Source organism: Dipodomys spectabilis, unplaced genomic scaffold (assembly GCF_019054845.1).
Source record: "Dipodomys spectabilis isolate Male_0828 unplaced genomic scaffold, ASM1905484v1 ptg000002l, whole genome shotgun sequence".
Taxonomy (NCBI): Eukaryota; Metazoa; Chordata; class Mammalia; order Rodentia; family Heteromyidae; genus Dipodomys; species Dipodomys spectabilis.
The window spans coordinates 10,705,943-10,723,783 of record NW_024870679.1 but is presented as its reverse complement, the minus strand read 5'-3'; the positions used below and the strand labels follow the sequence as shown (position 1 = coordinate 10,723,783).

General features: G+C 41.1%; 1 protein-coding gene across 1 annotated transcript in view; it reads right to left on the bottom strand.

The window, feature by feature from the left end:
* Dbt (dihydrolipoamide branched chain transacylase E2) overlaps positions 1-17,698 on the bottom strand; it is a 33,257-nt gene extending 15,559 nt beyond the window's left edge. Inside the window, exons 1-4 of the mRNA XM_042678801.1 lie at positions 17,593-17,698; positions 9,386-9,509; positions 3,620-3,695; positions 680-861 (exon numbers count right to left, since the gene is read on the bottom strand). Of these exons, the coding sequence (XP_042534735.1) occupies positions 680-861; positions 3,620-3,695; positions 9,386-9,509; positions 17,593-17,643 (433 nt within the window). The 5' untranslated portion in view covers positions 17,644-17,698. The remainder of the gene's footprint in view (positions 1-679; positions 862-3,619; positions 3,696-9,385; positions 9,510-17,592) is intronic.
* Positions 17,699-17,841: the final 143 nt, after the last annotated feature.

The following is a 17,841-nucleotide window of genomic DNA, read 5'->3' as shown; positions in this document are numbered from 1 at the left end:
GTCTATTTCTTTATCTAGTAAGCCAAAATCTATCACATGGATAGAGAAAATAGAGGTCAGATATTTTATAAATTCTAAAAATGTCATTCTGAAAACTAAGTGATGGTAATATTAGTTATGATTACATAGACTACAGAACTTCAATCCACACCAACTCAAATGCTACCATTTTTTTTGTTGTTGTTGTTGTTTGTTTTGTTCTCTTTTGTGCTGGTACTGGGGCCTGAACTCAGAGTCTTGAGTTTTCCCTTAGCTTTTTTTTTGTTTTTTCTTGGGTCCGGTTGTGGGGCCTGAACTCTAGGCCTGGGCGCTGTCCCTCAGCTCTTCAGCTCAAGGCTAGTGCTCTACCACTTGAGCCACAGCGCCACTTCCGGCTTTTTTCTTTTTGCTTATGTGGTGCTGAGGAATGGAACCCAGGGCCTCAGGCATGCAAGGCAAGCGCTCTGCCACTGAGCCACCATCCCAGCCCCTCCCTTAGCTTTTTCATTCAAGCTTGAGGCTCTACAACTAGGGCCACAGCTCCAGATCTAGCCTTTTGCTGGTTAACAGGAGGTACAAATCTCACAGACTCTTCTGCCTGGGCTGGCTTTGAACAGCAAAGGATTGCTTCCCGTGGGGACCCAGTGACAAAAGGACAGTAGTAATCAACTTGGTAAACAGACGACCACATTTGCAGTACCTTTGAAAGCTTCGGTCTCAATGTCTACTAATGGCTTCCCCACATAGGCGATGTCGTCTAGGTTATAGTAGAGCTTTTTAATGACGCCATCGTAACGACTCGTGATGGTAACCGAAGCTTTATCGCTCTGAACTTCACAGATGCTGTCAAACTGGGATACCGTATCTCCTTCTTTCACATACCTGAAAGGAAAAGACATGAGCTACGAGGCGCTTTTGCACGTGCACTCACAATAACAACATAAATTCCACGCTGAGTTCCATAGGGAGCTGCCTAATCCACAATTTACTGTCACATGGAGCACCAAGAGATTCTCTCCAGGGCTGGGAAGGTGGCTCAGTGGTAGAGCGCTTGCCTTGCATGCATGAGGCCCTGGGTTCCATTCCTCAGCACCACATAAGCAAAAAAAAAAAAAAAAAAGAGATTCTCTCTGATATAGGCTAAAATTTTGCAAATCCATTCATGGATCTTAAACATTGATTGATCCACCCTTTTTTTTTTAAAGACTTTTTTTTTTTAAAGACATTCTTTTTTTTTTTTTTCAACTGGGGTAAAATATTTAATACAATTTCTCCAAAGATAATATACAGAATGAGTACATGAAGAGATACTTGCATTATTAGTGTTTAGAAAAACTCAATTAAAAGCAACAATGAAACAGCACTTTTTATTTCTTGTGTGGAGCATACCATTATGTCCGGTCTCCTGAACTTTTGCCCCATGTATTCAAAATATGATTCTGTTAAAGACATTCTTAAAAGTGTTATTTCCTACCGAGTGCTGATGCTCATGTCTGTAATCTTAGGTTGAGATCTGAGAATCAAAGTTCCAAGCCACTTCAGGCAGAAAAGCTTGTGAGATTTTTATCTTGAATTAAATACCAAAAAAGCTGAAAGTGAAGCTGTGGCTAGCCTTGAGGAGAAGAAGAAGAAAAAAAACCCTCGGGGACATTACCCACACCCCACACCCTTAGTTCAGGCCCAGGATGAGTAAAACAAAACAAAGAAAAGGCATTATTTCTTTTTACTGTCTTTTTTTTTTTTTAAACCAATCCTGGGGCCTGAACTCTGGGCCTAGGCCCTGTCCCTGAGCCTCTTTGTGCTCAAGGCTAGTGCTCTACCTACCACTAGAGCCACAATGCAACTTCCAGCTTTTTCTGTTTAGTTTATTGGAGCTAAGAGTCTCACAGACTTTCCTGTCCAGGCTGGCTTCAAACGGAGATCCTCCTGAGTAGCTAGGATTAAAGATGTGAGTGACAGGCACCATCTTTACTGTCTTTCTTTACAAGATATGCACATGCTCAAAAAAGACCTGAGAGAGCCCTGATCAATCATCGCCACTTTACCCTGAGGCCCAGTTAAAGCAGGAAATAAAGGCTGTGGGAGGGCTAGAAATTGCTAGAGGATTCAAGATATGATCAATGTGCAAACAGAATTTCTTGGCAAAGGGTTGAAGCCTTATTGGTTAAAATATGTAAGGAAATCTGTGTCTGATCATTTTGGATCTTCTATGCTAATTAAAGATCTCAGCAGCAACAAACCAAAGAAAAAACAGACTTCAGAATTGGTCCAGGAAAATCACTAAACAAACCCACAACATCCACCTACCTCACATCCTAAAAGCAACAACAAAATCCTGGGAAGGAAAGGAACTTATTTCTTGATTTGCTACATTGTTTTTAAACGTCAACTTTCAATTAAAAAAAAAATACACATTCAATTAAAAAAAATAAACATTCAAAGAAACAGAAAAATATGGTTGAGCTGGGTATTGGTGGCTCATGCTTGTAATCCTAGCTACTCAAGAGGCTGAGATCATTCTAAAGGACTCCATGTTCTTGACCACATATATAATATACACGTATATCTATATATCTATATCTATATCTACATATATATATATATGCACATCTGAGGAAGCTAGGAGGAGGGCACAGAATCAAAAGGAAACAGAAAATATACAACAGAGAGGCCCATCAGTTGCAATGGACATCGAAGAAAATGAACTAAGCAACTCAAGGGCAGTGATTGGAGGGAGGGAATGAGAGGGAAAGAACAAACAGCTTACACTAAGCAAAAGGAAAGACATGTACAAATCACCTGATGTGGAAGAAACAGTTGTATTGTCAAGGCTCATAGAATTCACAAACATTATAGACCATGATAATGACAATTTGCCTTATGAAGGTTAAAATGTGTTTGCGACTTTAAGTATTACTATCCCCCAATACTGTGAAATTTGTGAAATTTATGTAATCACTTAATCTCAATAAAAAAAAATTTTTTTAAAAAGGTTGAGAGCTGAGGACTGAGGTTTGAAGCCAGTGCAGGCAGGAAGCCTATGAGACTCTTATCTCAAATTAACCAAAAAGCAAAAAGCAAACAAACAAAAAAGCCAGAAATGGAGTTGTGGCTTAAGTAGTAGAAAGCCAGCCTTCAGTAAAACAGCTAAGGAATAGCACCCAGTACCTGTGTATGCACACACACACACACACGCGTGCACACACACACACGCATGTGCACACACACACACACAAACACAATCAGGGGGAAGTAATAGTCATTTATTAATCACATTCAAATAAAAATGCCTGAATGCACGTGTTTCCTCCCAACATATTATCAACAAAGTAATTAGGTTATTATAGGAAGAAGTTTCTCAACTTAAATGGATTCCTCTAAGTAAATACTTATTTCCATTTACTTAAAATGTTTTCAGATGGGGCTGGGAATGTGGCTTAGTGGTAGAGTGCTTGCCTAGCATGCATGAAGCCATGGGTTCGATTCCTCTGTACCACATAAACAGAAAAAGGCAGAAGTGGCACTTTGGCGCAAGTGGTAGGGCACTTGCCTTGAGCACAGAGAGGCTCAAGGACAATGCCCAGACCCTGAGTTCAAGCTCCTGGACTGGCAAAAAAAATATATTTGCAGATTAGCTTACCATTCTTTGACAGTTACTTCTCGAATGCCTTCTCCGATGTCTGAGAGTTTGAACTGAACAATCTGTCCTTGTAAAGCTTCACAGAGAAAGCAGAAATCAGATCATTAAATATGAACAGATTACCATTAGTTATTCTTACCTCTAAAATTATAAAACATTCTCAACCAGAACTGGAAGTTGGTTTCAAAATGCCAACCCTAATTTAAAAAAAAAAAGCCATGTTTGATAACCCATTAAAGATCAAAATATATTATTCCATGATACCAACCTAGTGACAGAGCAACAGAACTGACATTTTCCAAATTCTTAAATAATATTCCTGGAATGTGGGCGATGTGACTGTGACATCTGTCACCCACTGATCACCAGGGTTGACCTGGCTGGTCTGGCTGGCTAGCCCTCACTGGTCTGTATGCGTCCCTCCTGAAGGCGAAGGAGACACACATCCCTGAGAAAGGACTCTGCTTTGCTCAAGAGCGCACTGATGGCTGTGCTCCCCTTCCAGAACCTCAAACCACAGAAGCTCTTTGTTACAAGCCCTTAATGACCAATCAGTCACATTAGAAGCAATAGTTGTGAACAGAAAGAATGGAACAAAGATACATACAAAGAGGGACCCGGCAGAATCCTCATTTTATTTTATGAAATGAAAACAATGAGCTACCAATGGCCAGATCTCAATTAGATCTTTCCTGACTTTCTATAACTTCCTTATATGTATGTGTACCAGTCTTCGGCTTGAACTCACATCCTGGGTACAGTCCTTTAGCTTTTTTCACTCAAGGCCACTGCTCTATTACTTGAGCCACAGCTCCATTTCCAGCTTTTTTGCTGGTTAATCAAAGAAAAGTCTCACAGATTTCTCTGTCCTGGTTGCCTTTGAACTGTGATTCTCAGATCTCATAAGATCTGGTGCCAGCCTATTTGTGTGTGTGTGTGTGTGTGTGTGTGTGTGTGTGCGCGTGCGTGCCTGCGTGCGTGCATGCGTGTCTGTGTGTGTGTACACATACGCACACTCCAATCTAGAGCTTGAAATCAGAGCCTGGGCACTGTCCCTAAGCTTTTCGTGCTCAAGGCTAGTGCTCTACCACTATGCCTCAGCTCCACTTGCAGTATATTTTGGTGGTTAATTAGAAATAAAGAATTTCATGGACTCTCCTTCCTGAGTTGGCCTTGAACCAAGATACTCTGTTCTCAGCCACTTAACTAGCTATGATTACAGGCGTGAGCCACCAGCACCCATCCTATTATTCTTTGTGGCGAAAAGCAAGACAGCTCTATATCTAGCCAACTTGACGGAAATTCTTATATGCCCAAATTAATTTCTGTCAAATGATCCCTAACACTTCTCTTTCCTCTTCTCCATTTTCTGTCTTTTTATAATGCCAAGATGCACTCCCAAAAGATAAAGGATTTCTGGTTAATATACAGCATTCTCACTTTTCCAGGTCAGTAACACTCTGAACCTATTCTGAATGCTCCTCTGTTGCCAGACTGCTACTAACCATAGCTGCTTATAAAAAATGTTCTTTGAAGCACAGGAATAAGATTAACAGTAAACACAAAGCACCTTTTCACATGAGTTATGAGGTACCTCTTATTTATTCACTAAATCTGGGCCCTCTCACAGCTGGCTGTTCAGTTTACTGCCTTTCTACAGAGTTTGGTATGAGTTATAGAAACTGTAAGAGCTGGGTGTGGTGGCATATACCTGTAGTCCAGGCTTTTTCAGTGGCTATGACTAGAGGGTTGCGGGGATCCAGAAGTATGAAAACAGCCTGGGCAACATAGCAAGACCCTGCTTCATAAATAAATAAATGTAATAAATAAAATTTGAAAGTATTAAATTCGTTTTAGATTCTATATCTCAAACTTAATAAATAATTCTACTTTTCAGGCTTTTCACTAAAGAAATAATTAGAAAGGCACACAAAGACTTGTGCTCAAGAATGGCTACTATAGGGTTAAAATAAGGAAGTGGAAATCTATCTGTGTAATGAGAAACTGATGGTGCCTCTGTACAGAGAGACCATGGGACTGTGACAGTATTTACCATGGTGGGGGGAAAATGGCTGAAGATAGGGAATGTGGAAATCAGCCCAGAATAAGAAGGCTGTGTGTATCATGTGAAGAGGTTTGAACATTATTTTAAATGTCTTCTGGAGCCACAGGTAAAATTAATGTGGTCATAAATTCTTTATAGTTGTTCCTATGAAAAGATAGAATCTATTTTACCATGCTGGGCTGGCTTGCCTGTGCTAACAAAATGTAGATCTACAGTTGTGTAAGTTCAAGGGCCCGGGCCTCGAAGGTTTTCACAGCTTCTGCCTTCAAGAAGGTACCAATTCACAGCTGTAATCTTCACCATTCAGAAGGCTGAGATCTGAGGATTCTGGTTCAAAGCCAGCCCAGGCAGGAAAGGTGGTGAGAGTTGTATCTCCAATAAACTACTAAAAAAGATGGAAGTGGAACTATGTCTCAAGTGGTAGAGTGTTAGCCTTGAGCAAAAAGAAGCCCTGAGTTCAAGCCCCAGGACTGGCACCAGAAAAAAAAAAAAAAAAAAGGTTAAGAATGACCAGCTGTATGAGGATGCTACAACAGAAAACCAGCTTCAACTGCCAACCATTTACAAGCCAGTAAATTCTGAAGTGGTTTGTTATTTGGCAATCATTTGTCCATATAGAATTACATCTCAAATATGAGATCTGAACTTTTGGTGTACAGTTTCAGAATAATATGTCCCCAAGAGGAGTGTGGCAGGTAGATAGGGTCCTACAGGATGCAGCAGAGGTAAAACAGAGCACAGAAAGCAGGTAGCCACTGAAGGCAGGACTGAGGATGGAACTTACACAGTCTTCAAAGCTGTCTAAAAAGGAGAGATCTGGGTACAGGTGGCTCATTTCTGAAATCCTAGCTATTCAGGAAGCTGAGATTTGAGGATCTAGGTTTGAAGCCGGCAGGGGCAGGAAAAGTCCATAAGACTCTTATCTCCAATTAACCATCAAAAACAAGAAGTGGAGCTATGGCTCAAGTGGTAGGGCATTAGCCTTGAGTAAGTAAACTAGGCGAACACCTAGGCCCTGAGTTCAAACCCCAGGACTTGCACACACACACACACACACACACACACACATACACACACACAAATCCACAAATAAACAAGAAAGAGGCAGAGAGACACAGAGAGGGAGACAGAGAGAACAGATTTAAGTGTATACAAGTTATAGATTTTGGTAACTGACTTCACGTGAGACAGAATGCAGGGCAACTCTAGGTTTCCAGCTAACCTAGTAACTGAAGTAAGAAATACAGGAAGAAGAGACTGTAGGAGATTGAGTTTGGAGAATCTGAGTTATCCACAAGACACTAGAAATGTTCAGCCAGTAATTGGTAAGATGTCTGAGCTACAGCTAGAGATCCAAAATTCTCTATGAATTGGTGGGAGTTGAAAGCTGAGTGGAGATGAGGGAAGAGAAGGAATGGCGAAGAACAAGACTATCTCAGAAATTGAAACTGAAGCCAAGAAGCCAAGGAAGATGACCTTAAAAAGACAATGAGTGAAAGTCGGGTGCTGTGGCTTACGCTTGTAATCCTAGCTACTCAGGAGGCTGAGATCTGAGGATCGCGGTTCAAAGCCAGCCCGGGCAGGAAAGTCTGTGACACTCTTATCTCCAATAAACCACTCAGAAAAAATGGAAGTGGTGCTGTGGCTCAAGCGGTAGAGTAATAGCCTTGAGCTGAAAAGCGCAGGGACGGCGCCTAAGCCCATAGTGCAAGCCCCACAATGGACCAAAATAAGAAAAAAGAATGAGTGTTGAGAGAAAGTAGGCACCAAGTAGTGCATATTTTCTAATTTAATCCTCCCAAGTATTAGGATCTTTGTTGTGCCTACTGATACACTGCAGATGCTCAGGGCAATGCCCTGAAATATGATGATTAAGCAATAAATACTGAATGAATGAATGAATGTTCACACCACAGAATGAATTAATTATTCTTGTTACTCCCATTTTCCAGATGATGGAATTGAGAGACGTTAAATGACTTGTTGAAAACCATACATATAGTAATTGATACACCAGGATCTCCCATGGGTTGGGATCTGTGGATCTAGGTCCTCAAAGCTGACCACAAGTGTTTAGGATGGAGCAGGAAGCTGGAGTTCCTGCTTAAACAGCCTCTACTTTCTTAAGAAAATAACAAAGAGAGATCAGTTTAGAAAACATATCTTGGCTTGGGAGGTATAGCTCAGAGGAAAGCAATTGCCAAGCATGCATTAAAGCCCCAGGTTATATTGCTAACAAGATGCAAAAATACACACAGTATATATGTATAATGCATGACACACATGTATGTATAGTGTGTCATACATATGTGTATATGCATGACACACACATATTGAAGAAAAAGTGGTGAAGGTAAGGTTTATTTGTCCAAGGTTGTTGTGGGAGCAGACGTATAAAAAGCATGGACGGCCAGCACAGGTGGCTGACTCCTTATAAACCTAGCTATTCACAGGAGGCTAAGATCCAGAGAATCTTGGTTCAAAGTCAACTTCAGTAGAAAAGTCCATGAAATTCCATCTCCAAAATAATCAGCAAAATGTCAGGTTGAAGGCATGGTTCAAACAGTACAGCACCAGCAGAGCAAGCTCAATGCCCTGAGTTCAAATACTAGTACTGGATGAGGTGTGTATGTGTGTGTGCGCGCGCGTGCGTGTGTGAAAGCATGAAAAATAGTTTGCCTGGAACTCTTCCATTTTTCATTGCTTGCACATACTAAATGTCTGTCAAAATTTTATGCAACAAAAGTCCATGGTTCTGGATAAAATACTTCTTATACCTTAATTTTTTATCTCTCAGGTTATTTACAGAGGGGAGAAAAGTTGATATAGATAATTAAATGGTAAAGCCAGGGAATTTTCTATTTAGCAGTAAGTTCGGGTGACTTCATCGTAAGATGAGAGCAAGCAACATGGAAGCAGGTACTAGGACTTGAAGCCGCTCCTTTCAGCTTGACTAGAAAGCTCCTCTCAGTATTATTGCACTTGGGAGAGACAGAAAATAAAGAATAGATGTGCAGTAACTGAATCCCAACAGAATAAAGACACAAGCACTTAAGGGAAGTTGGAAATTGGGGGGTAAAACAAAATGAGAGCCAGGAACCAGTGGCTCACACCTGTAATCCTAGCTACTCAGGAGGCTGAGATCTGAGGATCATGGTTCAAAGCCAGCCCAGGCAATTAACCACTCAAAAACTAGAAGTGGCGCTGTAGCTCAGAGTTCAAGCCCCATTACTGACCAAAAAAATGATGAGAGAGAGAAGAGAAAGAGAGGAAGAGAGAGAGAGAAGGGGAGATAGAGAGAGAGAAGGGGAGAGAGAGAGAGAGAACTGGATTGATATGGAGAGAACCAGGCTAGAAGCTTAAGGTCAACTTGGTTTTAGTTTGGTAAGCAGGAAAGAAAGAGAGAGAATGAAAGAAAGAGAGAGAGAGAGAGAAAAGAAAAGAAACATTATTTTTCCAGGTGCTGGTAGCTCACACCTGTAGTCCTAGCCACTCAGGAGGCTGAGATCTAAGGACTGCAGTTCAAAGCCAGCCCAGGCAAAGCCAGTCCATGAGACTGTCCATGTGGGTCAAAGAGGTAGAGTGCTAGCCTTGAGCAAAAGAGCTTAAAGACAGCACCCAGGGCCTGAGTTCAAGTCCCACAACCAACAACAACAAAAAGAAGACATTATTTCCATGTGCTGCTCTGAAATCACACTTACCAGCAGATGTTTTTAGGAAGTGCCGTGGATGGCCATACTTGAAGGAGGGATATCGAAGGAAACATATACAATTTGGCTTCAAAATGTGCACATTACTACAGGTTTGAAAATAGCGAACATAAATCTACAAGTGAAAAAACAAAAATTGCCTTTATAAGTTAACTTAATTGCTTCTTACGATTTTATTTTTATGTATTTATTGTAGTGGGGGTTTGAAGTTAGGGCCTCACACATATTAAGCTGATGCTCTACCTCTTTAACCATACCCCCAACCCAAAAAAGTTTTTTTTTTCTTTTTGTGTTACCAGGGCTTAGGGCCTTGGGCTTGCTAGGCAGGCATTCTATTCAGGTATTGGGCCCTAATGGTTTACTTTTTAAAGAATCTATCGAACTTCAGTTCTATTTTTAAACATGCATTATCAAAATGTCAATAAGAAATTATCTAGGCAAAACTCAGGATACTTGGCAGTGGGAGCAATCAAGTTTATGAAAATTAGTTATTTCCTGACATTTTTGTTCAAAAACATCAAAAGAACTCAAACTCTGGCATAAAATACTTGTTTGCTCAAAATTCCTTTCATTCCAACTCAAGTGTTTAAACTTCCTGAAACAAGGATACAAGATGGCATCTCAACGAGTAAGTTGGGCACAAAGGCTTATACCTGTCAACATAGCCATAAGGGTGATTATTATCCAGGCAAGTGTGGGCAAAAGTACAAGGCCCTGAGTTGGAATCTCACTACTGCCAGCAAAATAACATAAAGGAATGCAATTAAACACTTTTAAAATGATAGTAATTCCCTTGCCTCCAGTTCTAGGTCTCAAACTTAGGACCTTCTATGGGTTAAGCAAACATTCTATACCATAGCTCTCAGAGTTTTCTCATTGTAATTGATAGCTGACTTTAACTATTTTATGTAACAACTTAGTATGAGCATGGGATCATACCTGTAATCCTAGCTACTCAGAGGGCTGAGATCTGAGGATCAAGGTTCAAAGTCAGCCTGGGCAGGAAAGCATAAGACTCATCTCCAATTAACCAGTAAAAAGCTGGAAGTGAAGGTGTGGCTCAGGTAGCAGAGTGTCAACCTTGAGTAACAAATCTATTGAGTGAAAAAATCTAAGAGTGCAAGTCACAGAGTTTAAGTCTCAGTACACACACACACACACACTCTCTCTCTCTCTCTCTCCCCAAAACAACAACAAAATAATTTAGTATGATACAAAACAATATCGGAGGACTGAATGTACTCAACTTGATATATCAAAATCAAGGCGACTCTTAGAGGAACGCCAAGGTGCAATGCCTATATGAATCTGATCATATAAAATAATATTTATTGAAATGAACTGCAGGAAATGGAAACAAGAGGTTTTTCTCCTTTGTTGCTGTTTTCTTTTCCTTTTGTCTTGGTTATCTTTCTTTAGGAGGGTAAGAGGGGGCACAGAAATGGAGGGGGCAAAGGGTGAACAAATGCAGCAGCGGCACCCACTAGACACTATGTTGAAAATGAACTCTACAACTTGTGGGTGGGGATGGGAGGGAAAAACAGGGACAAAACAAGGGAAGGGATGACATGGTTCAAAAAGAAATGTGCTCATTACCTGACTTGTGTGATTAACCCACTGTATATCTTCTTTATAATAACTTTAGACTGCATTAATTTCTAGCCATCTTCGTGTTTTTTGAGAATACAAGTATCTATTTGAAATTTTTTTCATTTCTGTTGTCACCTTTACTTAAAAAAAAAGTCACTTTTACTTAAAAAAAAAAAATCAAGCATGTTAGCTCCTAAAATTTCAAGTCAGATTATAACACACCCTATAGCCTGTTTTTTTTTGTTTTTTTTTGAGATGGCATCTCACTGGGTTGCCATAGCTGGTCTCAAATTCTTGGACCCAAGTGATCCTCCTTCCTCAGCCATCCAAGTGGCTTCAACTATAGAAACATGTCACCATGCCAGCTTACAATAGTTATGCCTTGTTGTTCATTTTTGGTTTTTGTACTGTGACTGGGGCTTGCACTTAGGGCCTGGGTGCTTACCCTTAGCTTTTTTGCTCAAGGCTGATGCTCTACCAGTTGAGACACACCTCCACTTCCAACTCTTTGCTGGTTAATTAGAGATAAGAGTCTCACACTTTCTTGCCCAGATTGGATTTGAACCTTGATTCTCAGATCTCAGCCTCCTGAGAAACTAGGATTACAGGTGTGAGCCACTGGCACAGGACTAACAGTATGCTTTAATTAACAAACATTTTCATTCTTTTTTTATAGTTTTTTTTTGGTCAGTCATGGGGCTTGAACTCTGGGCTTGGGCGCTGTCCCTGCACTCTTCAGCTCAAGGGGAGTGCTCTACCGCTTGAGCCACAGTGCCACTTCTGGTTTTCTAGTCGTTTATTGGAGATAAGAGTCTCACGGACTTTCCTGCCTGGGCTGACTTTGAACCGTGATCCTCAGATCTAAGTCTCCTGAGTAGCTAGGATTACAGGCGTGAGCCACCAGCACCGGCTTTTCATTCTTCTTCTTCTTTTTTTTTTTTTTTTTCCTGAAAGCAACTATAGAAGAACAAAACTTTGGTTTACCAGGAACAGTATACTTAAATTCTTTTACATAATTTTCCTTTCCTTGATTGTCAACTTGTTACTGATTTCTGAGCCATGCATCTGCACTTCACCTTAAAAAAAATCATAATCATTGTAATATCTACAATTTACTGTTAGCATCAGAATTCAGGAACAATAGAGCCTATCAACTTAAATGGTATCTTAGAACCAAGCAGGCCATAAAGAATTCTTTTTCCCAGTTTGTCTGACTTTCCCCTTCAACCCTGGCTCTTGGTCAACAGCAAAACCAAAGGAAGAAGTCAACCTCTGTTTCATTTGGGTGTAAAGTGCAGACAGTAAATGGAAGTTTAAAAATATATAGACCTATCTGGACTTGCACAAAATATTTTATAGTTTAACTGTATTATTTTCTTTCTTTTGGCAGTGCTAGGTTCAAACGTAGCCATTCTACTACTTGAGCCACACCTCTAACCCTGCTCATTTTACTTTATTTTTCACACAGCTTCTCAAGTTTTTCAGCCAGGAAGAACTGCATACCACCATCTTCTCATCTATTCCTCCCAAAGTATTTGAATTACAGGTGCTCACCATCATGCCTGGCCCTAGAATTGTAAAATGTTGGAAAAGAGTAATCTACTAGAAGGTTCTACCTTTACAACCCAACTCTTACTGAGGAATTATTAATGAATTAAGGGAGACACAAACTACCAAACTAGTATTTACTGATGGAGAGGAAGGGTGGGCAAATACAGTCATTATATTCAGTGTAGATAATGTAAAAATTGAACTACATTACTTAGGGAATGGATGGGGTACTTGAAAAGATGGAGGAGAATGATGGATCAAGACATTGTACATAAGTACAATACATTGTACTTACAATGTGACTTGTTAAATTAAAACCCCTTTGTAGGTCTGGGAAAGTGGCTCAGTGGTAGAGTGCTTGCCTTGCATGCATGAGGCCCTGAGTTCGATTCCTCAGCACCACATAAGCAGAAAAAAAAAGTCGGAAGTTGCGCTGTGGCTCAAGTAGTAGAGCGCTAGCCTTGAGCTGAAGAGCTGAGGGACAGTGCCCAGGTCCAGAGTTCAGGCCCAACGACCGGACCCAAAAAAAAAAAAAAGAAAGAAAGAAAAGAAGAAAACCCCTTTTTAGAACTACCTAATTTCTTTAAAGTTTATCAACTGCTTATAATGGACTAGTATTTTAAGTTTTTGCATATATCTATTGTGCACCTCATAATTATCATTTGGAATATGCACATCCAAGAGAAATCGATGAGAGAGGTGAAGTATTGTTCAAGGTCACACAGCAAGTTAAGTGGCAAAGTCAAGCTCTGATACCAAGGAAATCTGACAGCAAAATCTGTTCTTTTGTGTGTCAGAAGTGAAGAAAGCAGTCTTACTTTCAACATGAGACAACCTCTCTCCACCGGCATGGGCATGTGTGCTCTGATTTTTTCTAAGAAATTATAGGCAGGCAATGGAGGCGGCTAGGTTGAGGTATGTGGGGTTTTTTAGATTAGGTTGGCTTGGAAAGGCTTCTAGATGCAGTCTTAGGCTGGGCCTTGCATAAGAAGTATAATTAGCAAAGAACACAAGGACACACAAGTTCTAAAGCAGAGGAAACAGCATAAACAAAGGGACTTTGGCTGGAATTTGCTTATGATGCTGTTTGAGACAATGAGCAGCTTGATTTGACTAGATCAAATTTATAAAGGAGCAAATAGTTAATAAGTATAAACATCGTTGGACTATGCTATTTGAATGTATGTGGTATGTTATAGGAAAAAAGAGGATTAGGAAAACAATCGAGTAAACCTCTGTTATACAAATTACATCCAGTAAAGTCTGGAGAGAAAGGAAGGGGCTAAGGTATGATTGTAAAACCTGAGACACGAAATAACAGTGTCTAGTGCCGGGGCACAGAAAAAGAAAGACAGACAGACAGAGATCAGAGACAGACGAGAGAAACACAGACATAGAGAGGTAAAAGGCACAAGAAAAGTTACTGATTTAGATGTATTAAAAGGCAACAGAGTCCATTTAATCCTAGCTACTCACTCAAGAGGCTGAGATCAGAGGATCCTGATTGGAAGCCAGCCTGAGTAGAAAAGTTTTTGAGATTCTTTACTCTGATTAACTAGCAAAAAGCTGCAAGTGAAGGTGTGGCTCAAGTGGTAGAGCAATAGTCTTGAGCAATAACACTAAGGGACAGGGCCTAGGCCCTGAATTCAAGCCCTAGAACACATTCGTGCACACACACAAAGGAAAAAAAAGTAATTTTTCAATCTTCAAGCTAAAGAAGATTTTCTTTTCTAGAATCATACTTAGGCTAGTAAAGTAAATATAAAGGTTTAAACCTCTGATTTTAAAAATCATGCTTATAGAGTTACCGGTTTTATATATATATATATATATATATATATTTTTTTTTTTTTTTTTTTTTTTTTGTCGGTCGTGGGGCTTGAACTCTGGGCCTGGGTGCTGTCCCTCAGCTCTTCAGCTCAAGGCGAGCGCTCTACCACTTGAGCTACAGCGCCACTTCCAGTTTTCTGGTGGTTTATTGGAGATAGGAGTCTCACGGTCTCTCTTGCCCGGGCTGGCTTTGAACCGCGATCCTCAGATCTCAGCCTCCTGAGTAGCTAGGATTACAGGCGTGAGCCACCAGCGCCCGGCCAGGTTTTATATATTTTGTAGTTGGGGCAATATCAAATTCATCTATGAACAACAAGGAATGATGACAAATCCTCTGGAGACTCTCCAGCCTGCTTTTTCTGATGCAATTTCATTCTATACCTTGTCTTCAGGTATTTATTAGGTCAACATGTACAATCAAAATATTAGAGAGAAAAGAGTTTAGCTGATTAACATAATAAAAAGTATTTCTAATACCTTACAACTGTCTAGACTCAGAAACTCAAAGCTAACAGATGGGTGCTGATGGCTCACACCTGTAATCCTAGCTACTCAGGAGGCTGACATCTGAGGATTGAGGTTTAAAGTCAGCCTGAGCAGGAAAGTCCCAGAGACTCTTAGCTCCAATTAAACACCAAAAGCTGTGGATCAAGTAGTAGAGCACTAGCTTTGAGGGGGAAAAAAAACTCAGGAGATAATGCCTAACCATTGAGTTCAAGCCCCAGTATCAGCACTAAAAAAAAGACAAAAGAAATTCAAAGCTAAATACAATACAATAGGTAGTTTTCAGTATTCATATTACCTAGTATTTTCACAAAAGACCATAGAAAAACTCAAGTTGATAGGGTTCACAACGGGCACAATGACTTTAGGGAAATGGAAATAAAGCTACTGCATCTGCTTAATTAACTATAGCTGATAAGAGCTCTTATTGCTTATAACTTTTTACTCAAATATTTTAACTAAGTCATTCTACAAGTATTTGCTAGCACTTCAATGTGCTGGGCACTAGGAATTACATATAAAACAAAAGAGAGGTAATCTTTCCGTAATGGAATGCACACAGGGTTAAAATAGACCAGTAGCAAGGTAAACTCACTGCTCCTGTGGGGAAAAACAAGAGTACAATGAAGGAAAATAAAAGGAAAGAAACTTGCCTGGAGAAAGCTATGTTGAAATAAAAACCTGAACCAGTAGTAGGAGTAACTAGAGGATGAGGAATACTGGCAGATAAGACCATCGGGTTTAAGGCAGAAGAAATATCTATGCAATGGTAATCAAACAGCATGATGTATGGTCAGTCAATTCTAGTCTAGTTTACTAAAGGGTATGTGGAGGAAGCATCAGCGTTTATCAGTCAGGTAATTTTTAATAAGAAATGAAGCCTGAGAAATAAATTTCTTCAGCTGTTTGAATCTTAAGACACTGCATTGAGGGCAATCTTAAGCAAGAAAATGATATTACATGTATGATCACTCTGGCTAGCCCTATGAATGAAGAGGAAAAGAATGGCTCAGAGGCAAAACCTGAATTAGAAAGAACTGGGACACCTTTGATTGAGGGTAGGGTAAAAAACAGTGAGTAGATTGCTTCAGAGTTACTGCCTAGCTGGAAGAGAAACAGGTTTGAGGGTTGAGTCTAGAGTCTTTGAGGCATCATGGCATACTTTGAGGCTAGCTTTTCCAGGCTCTTTTGTGTTATAGCATTGGCCATGTAACTCTTCAGGCCTAGATCCACCCCTTCCTCCTTTTTGCCCAAATATCAAGAAGTTGTAGAGCTCTCCTGTGATCATGATAGAAAGACCAAATGAAGCTGGGCGCTGGTGGCTCACACCTGTAATCCTAACTACTCAGGAGGCTGAGATCTGAGGATTGCAGTTCAAAGCCAGCCCAGGTAGAAAAGTACATGACACTCTTATCTCCAATTAACCACCAGAAAACTGGAGGGGTGCTGTGGCTCAAGTGGTAGCGCGCTAGCCTTGAGTTGAAGAGCTGAGGGACACGCCCAAGCCCAGAGTTCAAGCCTCACAACCCACAAAAAAAAGACCAAATGAACTGCTGAAATAACAAATGTTCGTGATGATGAGCCATGGAATCAGTGCCAGCTGTTACCTAATTTTGGTATGCTCTCTTTGTATAGATGCTTAATGTTCTACTTGTTAATTTTGGTTTTTAAAAGTTACAGATTAAAAATTACTTCATATACATGCAAATGTAGGTTAACTGGACCGTATTTAGACTGGTGCCAAGCTTCCGTGCAAGCATCAAGAGTATGCTTACATAAACCAAATTACAAACCTAGGCTTTATGATATAGGCTATTATTCACTCTTATGTGGCAATATCCTTGTGTTACCGTTCTAAATACTGCAGGCAATTGTCACATAATGATATATGAAAGAGCATATTGTATGTCCTTTCCCATCCGAACATTTCACTTGCTGAGTTGTAATTGTGTCTCCCTCTCCTCTGCCCCCAGTACTAGAATGCAATCTGACTTATATTTGTGTTCTGAGTGTCCAGCCTAGTAACTGCTACACACAGCAGGTCCTAGACGGCCAGAAATCAACCAACCACTGCAGAAACCTCTAGGGAAATGAGTTTGTGTGGGTGGTGAAACATCCAAGAAGAAGAAAAAAATAAGATGTGTAAATGGGATGTAACCAGTCTCCTTACTGGGATCTCTGGGTATTTGCTATTACAAGTCTGAGAAAGGAGTCATTGAAGGGGGAAAGGAGACAGAAGACGGGAGCGAGTTACAAACCAAATAAATGAAATGTAAGTCTGTCTATTCCTCAAGGGAATGGCCAATCTCTTCCTCTAGTCTAAATTCTCTGAGGTGAGGGGTCATTAGTACCGAGGGTCAGAAAACTGTGGGAGCTCAACAAATGCCCTCAGTATGCCTGGCGCCTTTCACAATGCCTAGTACTCTGAAAGAGATCAATGAAAGGTTAGCAGGTGAAAGGCAGGCTTGGCCTTGGGGGGGGGGCGTTAATAAGGCGAGTGTGGCGACCTAATCCGGCCGGGGTTCGGGGAGGGGGTGTTTCCGGGCACCCCCGCTGCCCCCCCCCAGCCCGCGCCTGCGGAGTCCTTCCCTTTGCAGTCCTTCCCCGACCTGTCCATCACGCGCGGCCCGCACCCCAGGCGCTCCCAGGCGCCAAGTAACTCGCCGCTTTCGGATGACTCCGAACAAATCATCCCAGCTCGAGATCCACCCGAGCCTGCTTACCAGCTGCCCGGCGTTCCGGCTCCAGGTCCTGAGAACACGCACTGCAGCCATCTTACTCCGGAAACCGCTCGGGCACTGCGGCTGGAGAGAAGCCTCCTCACAGCGGCCTATCAAGAGACGAGAGACGCACCTCCCTCAGCGACCAATGGGGGAGCGCAGGAACGAGCCTCCTACTCCGCCGCCAATCAGGGAGAGGGGACAGCCGGAACTGCCCACCAGGAAACCAATCGGAGAGCTGGAAGAATCCAC